The sequence below is a fragment of the Tachyglossus aculeatus genome, chromosome 5 (genome assembly GCF_015852505.1).
Source record: "Tachyglossus aculeatus isolate mTacAcu1 chromosome 5, mTacAcu1.pri, whole genome shotgun sequence".
Classification (NCBI taxonomy): domain Eukaryota; kingdom Metazoa; phylum Chordata; class Mammalia; order Monotremata; family Tachyglossidae; genus Tachyglossus; species Tachyglossus aculeatus.
Genome location: NC_052070.1, coordinates 81,466,699 through 81,488,792, shown reverse-complemented (window position 1 = coordinate 81,488,792; position 22,094 = coordinate 81,466,699). Strand labels below are relative to the sequence as shown.

General features: G+C 44.0%; 1 protein-coding gene across 1 annotated transcript in view; it reads left to right on the top strand.

Moving 5' to 3' along the window:
* Positions 1-16,691: 16,691 nt before the first annotated feature.
* TACC1 (transforming acidic coiled-coil containing protein 1) overlaps positions 16,692-22,094 on the top strand; it is a 90,256-nt gene continuing 84,853 nt past the window's right edge. The window contains exon 1 of the mRNA XM_038747196.1: positions 16,692-16,799. Coding sequence (XP_038603124.1) covers positions 16,723-16,799 — 77 coding nt within the window. The 5' untranslated portion in view covers positions 16,692-16,722. The remainder of the gene's footprint in view (positions 16,800-22,094) is intronic.

The window sequence follows — 22,094 nt, the reverse complement described above, 5'->3', positions numbered from 1 at the left end:
GGAAGGGGAAAAGGTGGAGAGGATAAGTTGAGGAGACATCCTCTGCCCCAGCTTCTCTCTCTGCAAGTCTGAGTGCTCTCTCCCCTTCCTGATTTGCCCCAGCTCAGCCAGGGTTTTCTGAGCCAGGCTGGCCAGAGCTGCGGTTCTTGTGTGCCTCCTGCTCTCTGTCCCCAGCAACCGGCCTCAGCTGCATGGAGGGGAGGGCATTCTTCTGTGGGAGCAGAGTGACTGTGGGGCCTGTGGGCTTCATCCAGCTCCACGCAAGGGAAGCTTTTGACATGGATGGGTGTTGCAGCAGTGATCAGTGATAACAGCTCACATTTCTGGGGACTGTGTTGTGGGGTGTTCAGGGATTCCCTTTATCCCAGAGCCCCTGGACTTCAGCTCTTTGAGCCCCTAATTTAATCCAGTCCAGGTCCCACCACCTGAAAAGCCCAAGGCAGGGCCTATGGGGATAATGCTTGTGTGGAAGGTTTTTGGGGGGGACCCCATAGCCACTTCAGTAGCAGTGGTGGCTGTGGCAGTGTAACAGCAGGAGGATGGTAGACTGTAAGCTTGTTGCGGGCAGGGAATATGTCTGTTCATTGTTGTACTCTCCCAAGTTGTTAGTACAGTGTTCTGCACTTAGTAAGCACTCAGTAAGTATGATTGAATGAATAAATAATAATAATAATAATAATGGCATTTGTTAAGCGCTAACTATGTGCAGAGCACTTTTCTAAGCACTGGGGGGGTTACAAGGTGATCAAGTTGTCCCATGTGGGGCTCACAGTCTTAACCCCCATTTTACAGATGAGGTAACTGAGGCTCAGAGAAGTTAAGTGACTTGCCCAAGGTCACACAGCAGACATGTGGGGGAGTTGGGATTCGAACCCATGACCTCTGACTCCAAAGCCCGTGCTCTTTCCACTGAGCCACGCTGCTCCTCAAATAGGGGCAGCACTGGCAGAGGATAATACTCATTCTGCCTTTGCTGGCCTTCCTGGAACCAGGTGTGGGTCAATCAGTCAATCAATCAAACATATTTAAAGGAACACATTGGGTACAGAGCACTGTACTAACCATGTGGGAGAGTACAGTATAACAGAGTTAACAGATATGTTCCCTGCCCACAAGGACCTCATAGTTCAGAAGCATCAAGCCCTAATAGATAGAGCACTAGCCTGAGTATCAGAAGGATCTGGGTTCAAATCCTGACTCCACCACTTTCCTGTTGTGTGATCTTGGACAAGCCACTTCACTTCTCTGGACCTTAGTTACCTCATCTTTAAAATGGGGATTAAAACTGGGAGCCCCAGTCTGATTAGGTTGCATCTAACCTAGAGCTTAGTACAGTGCCTGTCACATAGTAAGCACTTAACAAATACCATAAAAACCGGGTGGGGCTGAACACTGCTTCTTCTGTCTGGGTGCTGCTGCTTGAAGGTTATTCCCTCTTATCCTTAGGTTTCCCCCAATCCACCCTATTGTTTATATATGTCTCAGCCTCCTCTCTTAATAGGTTTTACCCACTGGAGATACCATCTCTATCCTGCCTAAAGAAGCAGTGTGGTCTAGTGGAAAAAGCATGGCCGTGGGAGTCAGAGGATTTGAGTTCTAATCCCAGCTCCACCACTTACCTTCTGTGTGATCTTGGGCAAGAGGCCTCACTTCTTTGTGCACTTCTCTGGGCCTTATCTGCATAATGACGATTCAAAACCTGTTCTCCCTCCGACTTAAACTGTCAGTCCCATGAGGGCCCCGATTATCTTGCATTCTTTCATTAATTCAATAGTATTTATTGAGTGCTTACTGTGTGCAGAGCACTGTTCTAAACTCTTGGAAAGTACAATTCAGCAATAGAGATAATCCCTGCCCATAACGGGCTCACAGATGTGATCTCTGCCCACAAGTTTACAGTCTAAAACAAAGGGAAGCAGCATGGCCTAGTGGAAACAGTCCAGGCCTGGGATTCAGAGGACCTGGGTTCTAATCTCAGCTCTACCAATTGTTTGCTGTGTGACCTTGGACAAGTGACAACTTCTCTATGTCTCAATTACCTCATCCGTAGAATGAGGATTAAATCCTCCTCCATCCTACTTAGACAATGAGTCCCATGGGGAACAGGGACTGTGTCCAATCTGATAAACTTGTATCTACCTCAGCACTTAGAACAGTACTTGATGCATAATCAGTCAATCAGTCATATTTATTGAGTGCTTACTGTGTGCAGAGCACTGTACTAATTCTTGAGATAGTACAATAGAACATAATAATCTCTTAACAAATACCAAAAGGCACATGTTTGTGGATTTATCTGCAGCTGAAAAGCTGAACCTTTAAATATTGCTCTTACCCTGCAAGTAAACTAAAACATTCAGGACTCAGGTGAGCCAGAAGACAACATTTTTCAGTATCTTTTTATCTGCGTGGGGTAGACGAGGGGAGAGCTTGGTCAGGTTAGGCCAGACCCTGAAAATCCTGCCCCTGGGGCTTTTCATCATAGGGAGGAAACCATTTTTTCCCCAACCCATTCCTTCTCTTGATCTTCTCTCTCTCCTGATATCTAAAGAATTGACCACTTTTCTAAATGTTACTTGATCTGTGATCATCTTAGTAATTGTAACTGTGGTATTTGTTAAGCGCTTATTATATGCCAAGCACTGAACTAAGTACTGGGGCAGATACCCTGGTGATAAGTCCTTGTGCCAGAGGTGGGCTGTCCCTGGAGCCAGCCTGGCCACTGTGACAACCCCCCCCCTACCCCCCCATGCCCTGATCCCTAATCTAGCCCCTCAGTCTACATGCCCTATGAACCATGGATCACCTGACAAATTGTTCTGCAGCAGCAGTATCAGTTGACTGATTAGAAGGGCTAGGTACAATGCTCTGCCCACAGTAAGCACTCAATAAATATAATTGATTGATTGATGGTATGTTTGGGCAGGGTTGGGCGTTCTTGGCCCCACTTTCCCCAAGGCTAGCGGCCATCTCCTCCCACTTCATTCTCCCCTTCCCTGTGGCAGAACTAGGGAGGGGGTGGATTAATAGCTGCAGGTTCTCCCCACTACTCCTCCAGAGAAGTCACAAATGGAATATGGAGGGACACACATCCAGGGGAATTGGTGGGGTAAAATCCTCAGCTTTGCTTCAGGTGTGAAACTGGGATATGTCATCCCTACCAAAACATAATAATAATAATTATTATGGCACATTTTCAGTGCTTACTATGTGTCAAGCACTGTTCTAAGTGCTGGACAGATACAAGTTAATCAGGTTCATTCATTCATTCAATTGGGCACAGTCCTTGTCCCACATGGGGCTCACACTCTTAGCAGGGAAGCAGCATGGTCTCGTGGATGGAGCATGGGCCTGGGTAGCAGGACCTGAGTTCTAATCCTGGATCCACCACTTGTCTGCTGTGTGACCTTGGGCAAGTCACTTCATGTCTCTGGGCCTCAGTTCCCTCATCTGCAAAATGGGGATTAAGACTGTGAGCACCATGTGGGACAGGGACTGTGTACAACCCTATTACCTTGTATCTACCCCAGTGCTCAGTACAGTGCCTGGCACATAGTAGGTGCTTAACAAATACCGTAATTATCATTAATCTCCATTTTAGGTCCTTGTAGCTTCTAGGCCGGTCCTCACTCCACTAGTCCAATTCTAAACTCTGTCTCCCCCTTTTAGACTGTGAGCCCACTGTTGGGTAGGGACTGTCTCTATATGTTGCCAACTTGTACTTCCCAAGCGCTTAGTACAGTGCTCTGCACACAGTAAGCGCTCAATAAATATGATTGATGGTGATGATAAACTGCTGTCTGCCTTTAGGCAGCTCAGTAAGACTGAGGCCACAAATTCTGACCTGAATCACCCTAGACTCAGAAATGATCCCAGAAATGCCCAACTCCATTTATCATGTTTTCCTTGAAGAGTCTACAGACTGAGTTTTGAGGCAGTTTCTAGACCCTTAGGATTCCCTTGTGTGCTTAAATAGGCAAACCACAGAAAGAGTCCCTAGAAAGGTATAGTCTGCTGGTCTTCCTAGACCAATATCCATCCATGTCTAAGAATATTTATAATGTTAATCATATTGAGATTTCAGTATAGTATTCTGATCTGGTGTTGGACAAAAGTAATTTTGTTAATGGGGAGGGCAAAAATAATATTTTTGCCGCCAGCCCTCACCCTCCAGAAAGGTCAGAGAGAACCCAAGGGAAAAAAAACCATTCTGGGTCCTTTCAGCTCCAACAAGTGACAACCCCTCTCTCCCACTTCAAAATCTTATTGAAGGCACATCTCCTACAAGAGGCCTTCCCAGACTAAGCCCCACTTTTCCTTATCTCCCACTCCCTTTTGCATTGCTCTGACTTGCTTCCTTTGCTCTTCCCCCCATCCTCAAAACACATATATATGCATCTGTAATTTTATTTATCCCTTTGCTCTTTCCCCGTTCCAGCCCCAAAACACTTATGTACATATCTGTAATTTTTTATATTTGTATTGAAGTCTATCTCCCACTCTAATAATAATAATAATAATAATAATGGTATTTGTTAAGCACTCACTATGTGCAAAGCACTGTTCTAAGCACTGGAGGGATACAAGGTGATCATGTTGTCCCACGTGGGGCGCACAGTCTTAATCCCCATTTTACAGATGAGGTAACTGAGGCTCAGAGAAGTTAAGTGACTTGCCCAAGATCACACAGCAGATATGTGGCAGAGCCAGGATTAGAACCCATGACCTCTGACTACCAAGCCCGGGCTCTTTCCACTGAGCCACGCTGCTTCCCACTCTAGACTGTGAGCTCCTGGTGGGCAGGGAATGTCACTGTTTATTGTTGTATTGTACTTTCCCAAGTGCTTAGTACAGTGCTCTGCACCCTGTTAGTGCTCAATAAACACGATTGAATGAATGAATGAAGAAGCTGAAAGCCAGTATAAAGCTGCAGCATTGCATTCTTTGATGTCTATTCTCTGCTCCCTCTATTTCCCACAGTCCTAGATATGGAACAAGTGGCCCTTCTTCTTTAGCCTCACCTACCATTTAAAATTGAAATAGGAGGTTCCAAAGAGGCGTGTCTGGACTATACTGTAACCAGCAGACAGAATACTGAGTACTGAGTCAACCCCCCCGGGAGACTTAGAATAAAATAAGCTCCAAAGCATCAGGAGGAGGGCTTGGTGTGTTCATTGTTCACCAGGGGGCTCTCCCCGGCCTGTGGAACTTTCCATGGAATGACTTTCTGGCTAATGATTACCATCTGCTCCCTGCTGGCAAGCAGACCCTTCCTTGGGCTGGCTCAGAGCTGGAGGGGCAGTGGTGGGGAAGGGGGGGTGCTATGACCAGCTGCTGGAGGCACTTGTGAGCTTTCAGAAGGAAGAAGCGAGAGCACTGCACAGAATATGGACCTAGTTTTCTGAGTGAGTACTAGATTACCCTTGAGTTTGTCTCTCCAGCCCCGCGTCTGGCCCTCCGTCGCCGATGTCTGGTTTTTTGGTCTCACTTTTCTTTCTGCAATACTCCTGCTATTTGTCTGCACCCCAGTGAATGTGAAGACAGCCAGTTCCACGTCTCTGAACAGCCAGTTTACAGGCATGCACTGCACGGTTTTGTTCTGGGCTCAAGGCAAGGGCAATGTGTCATGTGACAAGGGAAACCTGGTTTCTACTTTCGCCAATTAATAATAATTATGGCATTTGTTAAGCACTTACTATGTGTCAGGTACTATACTAAGCACTGAATAATTATGGTATTTGTTAAGTGCTTACTTTGTAACAAGCACTGTTCTAAGCGCTGGGGTGATATAAGCAAACCAGGTTGGATAGAGTCCCTGTCCCACATGGGGCTCACAGTCTCAATCCCCATTTTATAGATGAATTAACTGAGGCACCGAGAAGAGAAGTGACTTGCCTAAGGTCACACAGCAGAAAAGTGGCAGAACCAGGATTAGAACCCATGACCTTCTGACTCCCAGGCTTGCACTTTACCCACTACGCCATGTGCAAGTCAGCATAGTAAATCAGTTTTAGCTTTTTTTCTGGTTAGGTGACCAGTTACTGTCATTAATAATGAACATATAGCCCTGAAACTCCTTCCTCCTAGAGGGATTCAAAACACCTGGAGGCAATACAGAACCGGTTAAGCAGCCTGAAAGAAGTGAAAAATGTACGTTCAAGGAAAGTCTAGATGAAATTGAAGGTTGGAAGACAATGAATTCCCTTTCCTTTGGCAGGGCAGCAAAAGAGACATCCGGGGCCTTGAAAAAAATGATCATCGATTCTCATATGGCTGCAAACTGGGAGCATGTCTCAAGATTTCCTCTAGCTTTTGAATTCTATGATCTCAATTTGGCAGGCTGTCGGAAAGATGTCACTATATCACTCCTCTACTAGCTCCAAGCGCCAACACTGAGCAATTCATTTACCATCCTTCGTGTTCTTCTTCCTAAAACTACCAAGGGATTCTGGGCAGGATTCTTTCTCAAGAGCTCTAAAGCCAACCCCCAAACGCTGCCTAATTTGTAACAACTTACAGGAGCCTAGGAGAAGCTGGCATTGTAGCGGAATTTTAAGATGCCACTGCAGCTGGACTCCTAGAGTACTTTGGAGACCCACAGAAGGAAACTCCACAACTATGGTGTCACTCATTGTATTAGGAATAGCAGAGTTAGTCATGACTCATTTCTGAACACAAAAAGACCTTTTGGCTTTTGCAAGCTTCATTGTTTCTGTCCCTGGTGATTTCTTCATGATTGAATGGTGCTTGCTTGCCTAGAGAATCTCTTCCAGAAACTGGACGATTTATTGATTTTTCACAAGGGAGGTCTTGGGGAAACATCTACACTGAAACCTGAATTATCTGTGAACACCTGTTGATAATCTGGGCATCATGTGGATTTAAGACATTTGCAAACATGATGACTTGGGAGCACAGTAAGGCTGGATGGATCTAACCTAATTTAAATCCCCTGCCACCTGAATCTAATACTACAGCATCCCAAGCCCCCTTTTCCCAGCATGCTTGGGCATTCTTACTCCCACAAATTTCTTTCCCTCTTCTGTCCAGTCTTTGATCCTCTCTTGCATGGACTCACCTATGAGTCAAAATAATAATAATTAATAATTCAAATATTAGTTAAGCACTTACTATGTGCCAGGCACTGTACTAAGCGCTGGAGTAGATACAAGCAAGTTGGGTTGGACACAGTCCCTGTCCCATGTGGGGCTCACAGTATCAATACCCATTTTCCAGATGAGGAAACTAACGCACAGAGAAGTGAAGTGACTTGCCCAAGGTCACACATCAGACAAGTGGTAGAGCCAGGATAAGAACCTATGACCTTCTGACCCCCAGGCCCATGCTCTATCCACTACTCCATTCTGCTTCCCTTCATGTATGCCCTTCTTCTAGGTTCTTGTTATAACCAATCATCAATCATATTTATTGAGTGCCTACTCTATGCATTCCACTGCCTTTTCCTGCCTTTACCCCTGCTATTCTCTTACTCTTTTTGGGGACAGACGCAGGACTCCATGAGCACTGGAGGTTTGAAGATGACCATCCCCACAGCATTACAGCCATTAGTCCTGTGCTTCAGTTATCTCACCTGTAAAACGCGGATTGAGCCTGTGAGCCTCATATTGGTCAGGGACTGTGTACGACCTGATTTGCTTTTATCTACCCCAGTACTTAGTACAGTGCCTGGCACATAGTAAGTGCTTAACAAATATGACAATTACTGTTATTCCCCTGGGTCACAGCGATAAATGGAAAGCTAGTGGACGCAAAATCGACAGCGATAAGAATAAAATTATAAAGAGGTGGAGAGAAAGTCTGTACATATGGATGGGATACAGAGAAAGTCCTTTATCTTCACAGAAGACTTTAATACACACACACACATACATCCTCCACCAACCTTACCCCAACACACTCCTTGACCAAAATGCCTCACTATTGGTCAGAGAAAACAGGACCAAGCACACTTTCTCTTTATTCATTTGTCCAGAGTCATTGCCAAAGTGCTCTTTCTCTTGGGTTTCCACTCTACCATATTTCCTTTTTCTTCTATTGGTATTTGTTAAGTGCTTACTATGTGCTGGGTGTTGCACTAAGTGCTGGGGTAAATACGAGCTTATCAGGATGGACCCAATCCATGTCCCATATGGGTCTCACAATCTTAATCCTCAATTTTGCACAGCAGACAAGTCCCAGAGCCAGGATTAGAACCCAGGTCCTCTCACTCCTAGGCCTATGTTCTTTCCACTAGACCACACTGCTTCTTCCACAATGAATTATGGTCCCCAGAGTCCATCAGATTTTCATTTGTTAATGCAGAGGTGGGGTCCCTGATTGCAACTTCCAGTGTGATGGACGAGTTTTATTGAGAATGGCTGGGAAAGGAAACATTTACGTGTCGCACTCTTCTATGAACTCTCTGTTCCTGTTATTTAAGAATTTGCCTCTTGAGGTCAAAAGTCTCAAAAGTCCGTTTTTGTTAGAACTGGTTACTGGGGAAAATTTTTATTCTTGTAACTTGGCATTACATTCTGGTTTGCAAATGTAGTTAAGATAAATAATTAAACACTTTCAACTTTCTCCTTAAGTTTCACAGCCAAAAGGGCATTTATTTGCATTACCATCTTTAAGGGGTCAGATTTAAAATATGTTCCCTTCTACTCTGAGGCACTTTGGGATCTGTAAATACTACTATTTTTGCTCATGTGAAGTATAGCAGCATTTTTGGTGTTGTCAATGCTATTTTTAAATGAAATGCGTGCAAAATAGCTATGCATGTTATTTTAAATTCAGAGACCCTCAATTTCAAGAGGTTTCTTGACTCCAAAACTAAGGAATTTCTAACAGGCCTTCTGGTTTCATGGCCCACTCTGTCATTTTAGGGAGCCTTAAGCAGGAGACACCTGTTGAATCACTGGGTGGAGAGTGGCACATCTGTGGTCTCCTCAGCCCAAACAGTAGGCTGAAACCCATATTTAAATGCCCAGAGACTCCTCCAGGACACTACCCCAAAGTTAAGACAAACAGGAAAGGAGTGACTCCTACCTGTCCTGAAAGGTGTTTGCTCAGACCTCACATTTTCAGAGAGGATTCAGAAAAAAGCAAAGTCCTTCTTAGGAAATTCATTCATTCAATTGTATTTTATTGAGTGTTTATTGTGTGCAAAGCACTGTACTAATTGCTTGGGAGAGTACAATATAACAATAAATAGACACATTCCCTGCCCACAGTGAGCTTACAGTCTAGAGGGGGAGACAGACATTAATATAAATAAATAAATTACAGATATATACATAAGTACTGTGGTTCTGGGAGGGGGGATGAATAAAGGGAGCAAGTCAGGGTGAAGCAAAGGGAAGGGGAGAAGAGGAAAGGACGGCTTAGTCAGGGAAGGCCTCTAAGAGGAGAAGTGGCTTCAATAAGGTTTTGAAGCTGGGGAGAGCTGTCGGGTTTGAGGAGAGATAATAATAATAATAATGATGGCATTTATTAAGCACTTACTATGTGCAAAGCACTGTTCTAACCACTGGGGAAGTTACAAGGTGATCAGGTTGTCCCACAGGGAGCTCACAGTCTTAATCCCCATTTGACAGATGAGGTAACTGAGGCACAGAGAAGTTAAGTGACTTGCCCAAAGTCACACAGCTGACAACTGGCGGAGTCGGGATTTGAACCCATGACCTCTGACTCCAAAGCCCGTGCTCTTTCCACTGAGCCATGCCAGAGGCAGGACATGGGTGAGGGGTTGTTGGTGAGATAGATGAGATCGAGGTAAAGTGAGAAGGTTAGCATTAGAGGAACAAAGTGTGTGGGCTGGGTTGTAGAAGGAGATTAGTGAGGTGAGGTAGGAGGGGGCAAAGTGATTGAGTGCTTTAAAGCCAATGGTAAGGAGTTTTTGCTTGATGTGGAGGTGGATGGACAACCACTGGAGTTTCTTGAGGAGTGGGGAAACATATCCTGAAAGTTTTTATAGAAAAATGATCCAGGCAGCCAAGTGAAGCTGAACAGGCCAGAGTGGGGAGAGACAGGAAGCAGGGATATCAGCAAGGAGGCTGATACAGTAGTCAGGGTGGGATAGGATAAGTGATTAGATTAACGTGGTAGCAGTTTGGGTGGAGGGAAAAGGGTGGACTTTAGCAATGTTGTGACAGGAACAGGATTTAGGAAATAGACAGGATTTTGTGATGGACTGAATATGTGGATTGAATGAGAGAGAGGAGTCAAGGATGACACCAAGGTTATGGGCTTAAGACACAGGAAGAATGGTGGTGCTGTCTAAGGTGATGGGAAAGTAAGGGGGAGGACAGTATTTGGGTGAGAAGATAAGGAGTTCTGTTTTAGAATTGGTAAGCTTGAGGTGACAAGAGGACATCCAGGTAGAGATGTCTTGAGGCAGGAGGAAAAGTGAGACTGCAGAAAGAGAGGGAGATCAGGGCAGGAGATGTAGTTTGGGGTATTATCCACATAGAAGTGGTAGTTGAAGCCAAGAGAGTGAATAAATTCTCCAAAGGAGTAGGTGTAGAGGGACAATAGAAGGGGACTCAGAACTGACCTTTGAGGGAGGCACAGTTAGGGGGAGGGAGGTAGAGGAGGAGCCCATGAAGGAGACTGAGAACGAGAGGGCAGAGAGATAATGATGTTATTTGTTAAGTGCTTACTATGTGCCAAACAGTGTTCTAAGCACTCAGGGAGATACATCATCAATCGTATTTATTGAGTGCTTACTATGTGCAGAGCACTGTACTAAGTGCTTACATGTTTATCATGTTGGTCCAAGTGGGGTTCACAGTCTTAATCCCCATTTTTACAGATGAGGTAACTGAGGCACAGAGAAGTTAAGTGACTTGCCCAAAGTCACACAGCTGAGGAATGGCAGAGGAGGGATTAGAAACCCATGACCTCTGACTCCCAAGCCCGTGCTCTTTCCACTAAGCCACACTGCTTCTAGGTAAAAGGAGAACCTGGAGAGGGCAGTGTAAGTGAAGCTGAGGTTGGATAACATTTACAGGAGAAGGGGGTGATTGACAGTATCCAAGGCAGGTGAGAGGTAGAGGAGGATTAAGGCGGAGTAGAGGTTATTGAATTTGGCAAGAAGGAGGTCATTGGTGATCTTTGAGAGAGTGGTTTCTGTAGAATGAAGGGGATGGAAGCCAGATTGGAGGGGGTCAAGGAAAAGATCGAAGGAGAGGAATTTGAGACAGTGGGTATAGCTCATTGTGAGTAGGGAATGTATCTGTTTATATTGCTGTATTGTACTCTCCTGAGTGCTTAGTATATAGTACTCTGCATACAGTAAGTGCTCAATAAAATCAATTGAATGAATGGATGAAGATGGCTGTTAGGGAGGGAAAAAGAGAGGGGGCAAGGGTTTTGATAAGGTGTGAAGGTATGGGGTTGGATGTGCAGGTGGAGGGGTTGGATTTTGAGAGAAGGCAGGAGTTCTCTAGAGATACTGCTGGGAAAGATGGGAGAGTTGAAGAAGGGGCCGGAGGCAAGAGGGACTGAGGAGGAGCAGGAGAGATTTTAGGGAGATCATGCCTGATAGTGTCAATTTTCTTAAAAAAGTAGGTGGCCAGGTCATTGGGGTCCAAGGATGGGGGAGGTGGGTTTGAGGAGGGAGTTAAATGTCTGGAAATGTCAGGCCTAAAAAGTTAACATCCAAAAGCTGCTCCAAATAGAATCAGTTCAAAAAAGCAAAATGTGCTGGCTTCAGAGTAAGTGATCTGGGAAGGAGTAAAATGACAACAGCATTAAAAAAATAAGAATAAAAAACTTGTGCTTCATCTTTTTCCCTGCCAAGATCCAAATTTTGGGGCTGGGAGGGCCATCAATCTATGGTATTTTTTAAGTGCTTATTATGTACAGAATACTATACTAAGCACTTAGCACTGAGCTTAGGCTGTTCACAGATCCCTGATAAAAAGCAATTAGGAAGGTATTTGCTTGTATGGGAAGTCAATTATATATAACCTCGAGGCAGGACAACAAAGGCAAGGCAATTCAACTTCAGGAAGTTCAATCAATCAATCATATTCATGAGTGCTTTATTGAGTGCTGAGCACTGTACTAAGTGCTTGGGAGAGTACAATATAACGGAGCTGGTAGACACATTCCCTGCCCATAACAAGCTAGAGGGGGAGGCAGACATCAATATAAATAAATAAATTATGGATATGTACATAAGTGCCGCGGGGCTGAGAGAGGGGTGAATAAAGGGTGCAAATCCAAGTGCAAGGGTGACACAGAAGGGAGAAGAGGGTTTAGTTAGGGAAGTTCCACGAACCCAAACTAGCACAACCTGCTACATAGAACAGTGCTATGGGGTTGCTCAGGAGTGTCCGCACAACTTGCTCCAAAATCCTAGAATTCACAAGACTTCCACAGGACAAGCTTTGTCTCACCCCATGACTCACTACTTAACCACTTTTCCAACTTTCTCTAGGGCATGAATCAAAGGGTTGTGTCCCTTAGTGATCAATCAATCGTATTCATTGAGTGCTTACTGTGTGCAGAGCACTGTACTAAGTGCTTGGGAGAGTACAATATAACAATATAGTGGATAGAGTCCCTGCCCACAGTGAGTTTACAGTCAATTGCCTTATTTTAACTTTGGGTCCTTGGAGTAGCTTTTAAATGTTCAAAGTTCTTTTCCTTCCAAAAAGGAGAGACCCCAGAATTATTATGTGTGAAAGCAGGAAGAAGTCACAAGGTCAGACATTTTCTATTTTTTTTTTGCAACACAAAGGCAACATGATCTAGTGGAGGAAACATGGGACTGGGAATCTGGAGACCTGGGTTCTACTCTCAGCTCTGCCACTGCCCTGGCACACAACCTCTCTGGCCCTCAGTTTCCTCATCTGTAAAATGGGAATGATACCTACTCCCCCTATCTCTTAGACTGTGAGTCCTGCGTGGGACAGGGTGTGTGTGTGATTATCCTGAATAATAATAATAAAAATAATGGTATTTGTTAAGCACTTACTTTGTGTCAAGCACTGTTCTAAGTGGTGGAGTAGATACATGGTAATGAGATTGTCCCTCGTGGGGCTCACAGTCTTAATCCCTATTTTACAGATGAGGTAACTGAGACACATAAAAGTTAAGTGGCTTGCCCAAGGTCACACAGTAGGCAAGTGGCAGAGCCAGTATTAGAACCCATGTTCTCTGACTTCCCAGACTGGGCTCTTTCCACTGAACCACTGAGTCTATCCCAGAGCTTACCGCATAGTAAGTGCTTATATAAGTAGGAGCAAGTGCTCAGCAAGACCATCTTGAATAGTTCTGGGTTTGAATGTTTTTCTTTAAACTAACCACTTAAGTTCCAAGTATGAATAATGTTGGTATCCAAGGTTTCCTGGGATTTCTCTTTCCGGCAATAATAAAACCTTATCCCAAAACCTATGCTTCTTCTCTACTCAACCCTGCACAGATCTAGGGAGTTAGAATATAGTTCTGGGACCTCCAATATAAACCTCATTGAGCAGGTTACAAATGATTTTTAACAGAAGTAGAACTGAAGTTCCCAGAGGAAATCATTTCTATTTCCACCACGCTTTCTACTCCATTGCCTGTATTTTCTTCTCAGACATCCCACTGAGAATAAAGAGTTTTCTCACAGGGAGAGGCTAGGCATTCCTCTGCAGGGAATGTAGCACTGACAGAATTGTTTACCTTATCAATGACACTTCAGTCAGATGCCAAAGGATTCCGGACAAGAGGTGCAAAGAATCTTGGCTATGTTCTCTCAGTCCCTAGAGACTTTTCTTTTTGTCATCTGCCAGGAGTCAACTTAACTGGGTGATAATTAAGACACCACATGGGCATTCTCCAAAGTCTCATGAATGGTTGTTTTGAAATATTTAATGAGCACCCTCAATTTTCTGCAGCTAAATGCATCTGTGTCCAATTTACTTACATTCTGAGTACTCTAGGGCTTAGTACAGTGCTTGGCGCATAGTAAGTGCGTAACAAATACCATCACAATTATTATTCCAAAACATTGCCTGGGCCCAGATGATTTTTTTTTTCTTTTGGGGGCGGGAAGGGGACGGGAAAGAGACTGGGAGCAATGGAGAGAAATTGCCCAACTGGTATTCTTATTTTTCTTTGTTGGTCTCAGCTCAAAGATGATAAACCCAAAGTTTAGGAGGGGAAAGAAGCAGCGTGGCCTAGTGGATTGAGCGTGGGCCTATAAGTCAGAGGGCTTGGGTTTTAAACTCCCTCTGCCACTTGTCTACTGTGACCTTAGGCAAGTTGCTTAATTTCACTGTGTCTCAGTTACCTCATCTGTAAAATCAGGATTAAGACTGTGAGCCCTATGTGGGACACGGACTGTGTCCAATCTGATTATCTTAGTACAGTGCCTGGCACATAGTAAGTGCTTAACAAATACCATTTTAAGAAAAAAAGCACCAGAGGTTTTCCTCAGGTCCCACATGTCCCAGATTTGGAGAGGATGATGGAGGGGCTTGAAATCTACAGGCAGTGTATCCACTAACAGAACCCTCTCAGCCCCCATATCATTTATTCATGTGATTGTATTTATTGAGTGCTTCCTAGGTGCAAAGCACTGTACTAAGCGCTTGGAAGAGTACACTATAACCTTAGACACATTCCCTGCCCATTCATTCATTCAATCGTATTTATTGAGCACTTACTGTGTGCACAGCACTGTACTAAGCGCTTGGGAAGTACAATGGACAGGGAATGTAACTGGGCTCATCATTTATGTTCAGATCCATAATTTACTTATTTATATTAATGTCTGTCTCCCCTTCTAGACTGTAAGCTCGTGGTGGGCAGGGAATGTGTCTATTATGCTGCTGTATCATACTCTCCCAAGCACTTAGAGAAGCAGCGTGACTCAGAGGAAAGAGCGCGGGCTTGGGAGTCAGAGGTCATGGGTTCTAATTCCAACTCCGCCACTTGTCAGCTGTGTAAATTCTCTGTGCCTCAGTTCCCTCATCTGTAAAATGGGGATTAAGACTGTGAGCCCCACGTGGGACAACCTTGATTACCTTGTATCACCCCCCACCAGTGCTTAGAACAGTGCTTGGAACATAGTAAGTGCTTAACAAATACCAACATTATTATTATTATTAGTGATGATGATGATGGCATTTATTAAGTGCTTACTATGTGCCAAGCACTGTTGTAAGTGCTGGGGAGGTTACAAGGTGATCAGGTTGTCCCACGTGGGGCTCACAGTCTTAATCCCCATTTTCCAGATGAGGTAACTGAGGCCCAGAGAAGTGAAGTGACTTGCCCAAAGTCACACAGCTGACAATTGGCAGAGCCGGGATTTGAACCCATGACCTCTGACTCCCAAGCCCGGGCTCTTTCCACTGAGCCATGCTGCCCTGAACACAGTAATTGCTCAATAAATACGGCTGGCTGGCTGACTAATCGACCTCTTTAATAATAATAATGATGGCATTTATTAAGTGCTTACTATGTGCAAAGCACTGTTCTAAGCGCTGGGGAGGTTACAAAGTGATCTGGTTTTCCCACGGGGGGGGCTCACAGTCTTAACCCCCATTTTACAGATGAGGTAACCGAGGCCCAGAGACGTTGTGACTTGCCCAAAGTCACACAGCTGACAATTGGCAGAGTCGGGATTTGAACCCATGACCTCTGACTCCAAAGCCTGCACTCTTTCTTTCCTCGATAGGGAGTGAGTGCTTGGTCGCCCTTGGGCCACCTTCAGTGCCCGCTCCTTCGACCTAGCCAGGTTGCCACCCACCGCCCCCGGTCTCCAGTTTGGATGGTGCCTCTCCATCCCCCTCATCGTACCTCCTTCCCTTCCCCACAGCACCTGTATATATGTATGTATGTATGTACATTTTTATTATTCTATTTATTTATTTATTTTACTCGTACATATCTATTCTATTTATTTTATTTTGTTAGTATGTTTGGTTTTGTTCTCTGTCTCCCCCTTTTAGACCGTGAGCCCACTGTTGGGTAGGGACTGTCTCTATATGTTGCCAACTTGGACTTCCCAAGCGCTTAGTACAGTACTCTGCACACAGTACAGTTTTGTTCTCTGTCTCCCCCTTTTAGACCGTGAGCCCACTGTTGGGTAGGGACTGTCTCTATATGTTGCCAACTTGGACTTCCCAAGCGCTTAGTCCAGTACTCTGCACACAGTACAGTTTTGTTCTCTGTCTCCCCCTTTTAGACCGTGAGCCCACTGTTGGGTAGGGACTGTCTCTATATGTTGCCAACTTGTACTTCCCAAGCGCTTAGTACAGTGCTCTGCACACCGTAAGCGCGCAATAAATACGATTGATTGATGGCGAGCCGGATCGCCCGCGATAGCCGCCGCAGGAGGGGGCGGGCGGCCGGCTGGACGAGTCCAACGTCTTTCCTGGGGGGGTGGCCTCATTACGCTAGCCGCAGAGCAGCCTCTTCTAGAGGCGCTCACACAAGGAAGATGGTCGGCGTCGTATTTTTCAGTGTTGAACAACAACATCGGCTCCTTCTGGGGGAAGGGAGCCCTTCCTTTGGTGCAATGGGCGCCGCTCCGCCCCTGGGCCTCCCCCGCCGGGGTTGGTTCGGCCCGCCCTGCTCCCTCCGGCCCCGCCCTCCCCCGAGCGGAGCCCTGCCATTGGCTGAGAAGTTGTCACCGAGGCCCGCCCCCTCCTGGCCGGCCCGGGCGGTGCGGATGCTCCGCGTCCCTGCGGGAAAAATCCTCCTGAGCGATAAGTTAGGGGCAAGATGGGAGGTTCCCAATCCCACAGCCAGAAACTCAAAGAACCCGCTGGGGAGAAGCCCCAGAGACCGAGGGAGACCATGTGAGTCCAAAAGCTGTTTCTGTCGATCCCTGCGTGGCGAAAGTGCATTCCTTCCATCGTCTTGATTGAGCTCTTACTGTGTGCGGAGCACTGCACTAAGCGCTTGGGAAGTACAAATCGTTCAATAAATGCCAGTGATTGATCTAGTGGTATCTTGAAGCCATTGCTTTATTGGGTGGAGGCGGGAGGGGTTTAGTCCAGCGCTTAGAACAGTGCCCAGCGCTTAGAACAGTTCTTTGCACATAGTGCTTAACAGATGCCATTATTATTATTATTGTTATTGTTCCGTGCACATAGACGCTCAGCAAATATGTCACGCCCGTAATTTATTTCTATTAATGTCCGTCTCCTCTAGGCTGTCAGCTCGTTGTGCGCAGGGAACGGTGTCTGGTATAACGCACTCTCCCAAGCGCTCAGGCCAGTGCTCTGCGCACAGTAAGCGCTCAGTCAATCAATCAATCAATCGTATTTATTGAGCGCTTACTGTGTGCAGAGCACTGTACTAAGCGCTTGGGAAGTACAAGTTGGCAACATATAGAGACAGTCCCTACCCAACAGTGGGCTCACAGTCTAAAAGGGGGAGACAGTCTATACCATTGATTGATGATTGATTGAGTGATGATTGATTGATTGATGCCGCCCTATCGGCCTAGGAATCGAAGGCGGGCCAAGCTTGCTCCCCGGGCTCGCCAAAGACGTCAGCAGCAACTTTGGGGTTGTGGAGGTCTCCGAGCTAAAAAGAAATTGAGACCCGTGGTCTCCACGGTTGTCTGGTGGGCTTCTGCTTTCATCACTTTTAGACTGTGAGCCCACTGTTGGGTAGGGACTGCCTCTATATGTTGCCAACTTGTACTTCCCAAGCGCTTAGTGCAGTGCTCTGCACACAGTAAGCGCTCAATAAATACGATTGATTGATTGATTGGACATGAATCTCGGGTCTCGTGAGAACGTGTCTACCAACCCTCTTATAGTGGACTCACCTAGGCGCTCAGTACAGTGCTCTGCATATAGTAAACGTTCAATAAATGCCAGTGATTGATCTAGTGGTATCTTGAAGCCATTGCTTTATTGGGTGGAGGCTTGAGGGGTTTAGTCCAGCGCTTAGAACAGTGCCTAGCGCTTAGAACAGTTCTTTGCACATAGTAAGCACTTAACAGATGCCACCATTATTATTATTATTATTGTTCCATGCACACAGGCGCTCAGCAAATATGTTGATGGTGATAGTGACGTGTAGTATGGTCAAGGATCCTAATCCTTCAGCATTGCAGTTTCCTTAATGTGCGACAGATAGCTTTGGCTAATTTGTGGGAGATATTTTTATGTCCCCGATCTATTTTTTTCTCCCCCTTCAAGGGCATGGGCACGCAGAATCAAAGGCACTCTGTCTTTGTAAAGAACAGTATGTTTTATAATAAGATTTCAAGCATAATAGAGAAAAACTCTGTGTATGGGGAATTAGACCAGAAAGGAAATTTTGCCTATAAAATGACTAAGCTTTTAAAAGCATTTCCTTTCAATGAGGAGGCCCGTTCTTGGGTAGGGACCGTCTCTGTATGTTGCCGACTTGTACTTCTCAAGCGCTTAGTACAGTGTTCTGCACACAGTAAGCGCTCTATAAATACGAATGAATGAATGAATGGAGCTATTTTTCAAGATCCCAGAATATTGCTGTTGTATGTTTGCATTTTGCAAGCACTCCCTGTTCTGACCTTTTTAATGACATCACGATTATCTCGGTAAATAAAACGTTACTCCGAAGCAATTGTCTCTGTTCAGAGCTTGTGTTGAAATATGTAGCTACTTCTGTGTTATCATCTGTATGTAAAAGAAAGTTGATATAATTAAAAACAAGGAAAACAAATTTTTATTAAAAGAACCTTAAAAGAAAGTTGATATAATTAAAAACAAGGAAAACAAATTTATGTTAAAAGAATCTTAGCTTGTGTGGAAATCACTACGCGAAATTAAAGGCGATGTGGAAGACTAGATAAGGATTCTTCTTCTTCTGTAGATCCGAGTTTAGTAGGATACTTATTTTCTGTAACCTCAAACACTCCCTGCTCTTTAGGCATTGTAGTTTGAGTCAACAAATGACTCATCCTTGAGTTTTTATTGGAAAAATTTGTGTCCTAGGGGAAAAAAATGGAAGTATGTCAAACTTATGACTTAGCAATGCAATATTTTTTGAGAGTAAAATCCTCCTAAGCAGTGTTGTCTCTTATAGTTTGCTTTTTAAAGGAAAAGACTTTGTATGACTTTGCTTTTTAAAGGAAGAGACTTTGACATCCCTTGATGTGGCTAATTGCTTTCAAGATGTTTAGCACTTTAAGAAAGCTTTTATAGACCACCCCCTTCAGCATGATGCCCTGTGAATCAGAAATTGCTACCCAGTTAACAATCATCCTTTCTGTAACAGTTAAACCAGTTATGTAATCTTAGCCTTCTCTGTTAAGCACAGCTTTTCTCAGGCTATTTTTCACATTTACTCTTTACATTTACCTTGTATATTTGGCAAGGTTCATTTGTCATTCTTGAAAAAAAATTGAATTTACCCAATGTGAACACATTCAAATATTTTATCAGTATAGAAATTAGAAATGAGGTTGGGGGATGGAAGGATTTGAGAATGGATGTTTGAGACTAGTTATTGTTATAGACTGAGAAATTTTTTCTCCATTTCGTGACTTTGATCCCTGATAATCTATGCAAGTTCTCAGCAATAGATTTACAAATACTTATGAGGTCATAATGTTTTCTTAAAATCTGTATTTAGCACTTTCTTCATCAGGAGTGATCTATAATAGAATGGGTCTGTTACTATAGAGGATTCTACCTTACTAGTGTAGAGGAATTCTAGGAAATCCACATAATCAACGTGCAGATTACCTGAAAAATCACCATGTCCACCCCTTGAGTATTGGAGTTATCTCTGACCTCACAGTAATCACCTCTACAAAAAACCAAAAACCAAAATAAAACCAAGAATATATCAGATGAAAAATTATTTTAACATAGGACAGAATGGTGAGGCAGTGGGAGACAAAAACCTCAATAAATAAGGGGTTGTGCATATACTCTAAAACATGAGGTTCAATTCCCAGAAAAGGGAAAAGATCCTGTAATATCTCTTAGACAAAGCAGATATCCTGTTAAGCCATATGGAATGCCAGGATAATGCTAAATGATCAGGAAGTATGCTTATACAGAAGCATGACACTTAGCAAAGTCCATTGTTAACTTTTGTAGCGTTGTGTTTTCAGACACTCCTGTAAGAGACTGAACAATTAAACTGCTATCTAAGGCTACAGTAAAAATTGAAGTCAGAGTGTTTTAGTGTCCTCTAGCAGTGTAATAATTCCAAAGATCCAACCCTGCTCTCTAAAACCTTACGAACTAAAAAGATACAGCTAGCACTTTACGAATTAAATAACTATTTCTTTCCTCTTCTCCTTTTGAGAAACAGCATGTGAGGCATATAGGTGAAACTGAAAGGAATAGACATTAACCACCCACGAAGTAGTCTTGGGATCCAGATTAAAACCAGATTAAGGATATAGCAATGGGATGAGAAGATGTTTGGGCTAGGGTCTAGCTTCGGTTTTGGAATAATAATGATAACACTGGTAATTATGATAATTGTTAAGGGCTTACTATGTGCCAAGCACTGTTCTAAGCGCTGGGTAGATACAGGGTAATAAGGTTGTCCCACATGGGGCTCACAGTCTCAATCCCTATTTTACAGATGAGGTAACTGAGGCACAAAGAAATTAAATGACTTGCCTAGGGTCACACACAAACAAGTGGCAGAGCCAGGTTTAGAACCCATGACCTCTGACTCCCCAGGCTGTGTTCTTGCTACTGGGCCATGTTGCTTCTTCCATTTGAATTTAGAGTTGTTAATGGAAGACCAGGAAATGTTTCCTGGAAGGAGGAGGTTTGCAGAAGAGCTGTGAAGGTCAAAAAAATAAAAGGACATAGATGTATGCACATATATGTATAAACAGCATTTATGTACATAGTATTTAAGGATCTTTGCCACGAATACAGGATGTGCACCCATTGTCAGTCTTTGTTTGCATTGGAATGGAAGATACTGAATAATAGCAAACCAACTAGGACAAACTTTCCCAGTCCTCCTTTTCTCTTTGTCATAAATCCTTATTAAAACTGAATTAGCATAAGCCATTCCTTTTAAACAGCAGGTAAGCACTGTTAGAAAGTGAAGGGAAATCCAGTGAGAGCTAATGCCCTAGAAGAGAAGAAGAGACTTGCTTTCAGATCCTGATCCTTTTGTAAACTCTATTCTGCTCAAAGAATGAGGATAGTGATCTCCAGGACACCAAATTCCAGAAACCCAAGAATTATTTGTTTATATTATTGTCTGTCCTTCCCCACCCTAGACTGTAAGCTCGTTGTGGGCAGGGAATATGTCTGCCAACTCTGGACCACTTAGTACTGTGCCCTGCACATAGTAAGCACTCAATAAGTACCATCAATGATAATGTATATAAATATAAACCAAAGAATATAAAAAAGCCTCACCTACAAGTACTCCTATTTTTATTTTCATCAGTATCATCAAACAAGCACTGATTAAGCTACCACCAGCCTAATCACTGTGCTGTTGCATATTTTTTTGAAGTACATCTTAAGCATAGCATAAAGAACCACAAAGTAGCACCTCTGTATTGTATGCCCATATTCAGTACTTATGTATGTTTTTATATTTAGTTATTCAGTTATTTCATTCTGACATATTTATACTACCTGCTATTTCCTTGTTCTAACTTCTTATCCCACTGCTTATAAATTTGATATGTCTCAGTCCCTTTTAAGGACAGGGATGGAGTGTTCTGCTGCTATTGTACTTTCCCAAGGGCTTGTACATACTTTGCATTCAGACACTCATAAAATGCTCTGGATTGATTAAAGAGACAGAAAACATGAGATGTGAATAAAGGTTAAAAGAACTAAATTATTAAGACTAGAGAAGAAAGGGCGGAGGGGACAATTTAATATCAGTGTTAATGAGAAGCAGCCTGGCCTAGTGGATGCAGCATGGGCCTGGGAGTCAGAGGGACCTGAGTTTGAATCCTGGCTCTGCCACATGACTGCTGTGTGACCTTGGGTAAGTCACTTCACATCTCTGTGCCTCAGTTATCTCATCTGTAAAATGGAGATTAAGACTGTGAACCCCATGTGGGACATGGACTGTGTCCAGCCCAGTTATGTTGCATCTACCCTAGCGCTTAGTACAATGCCTGGCACGTAGTAAGCACTTAACATACTGTT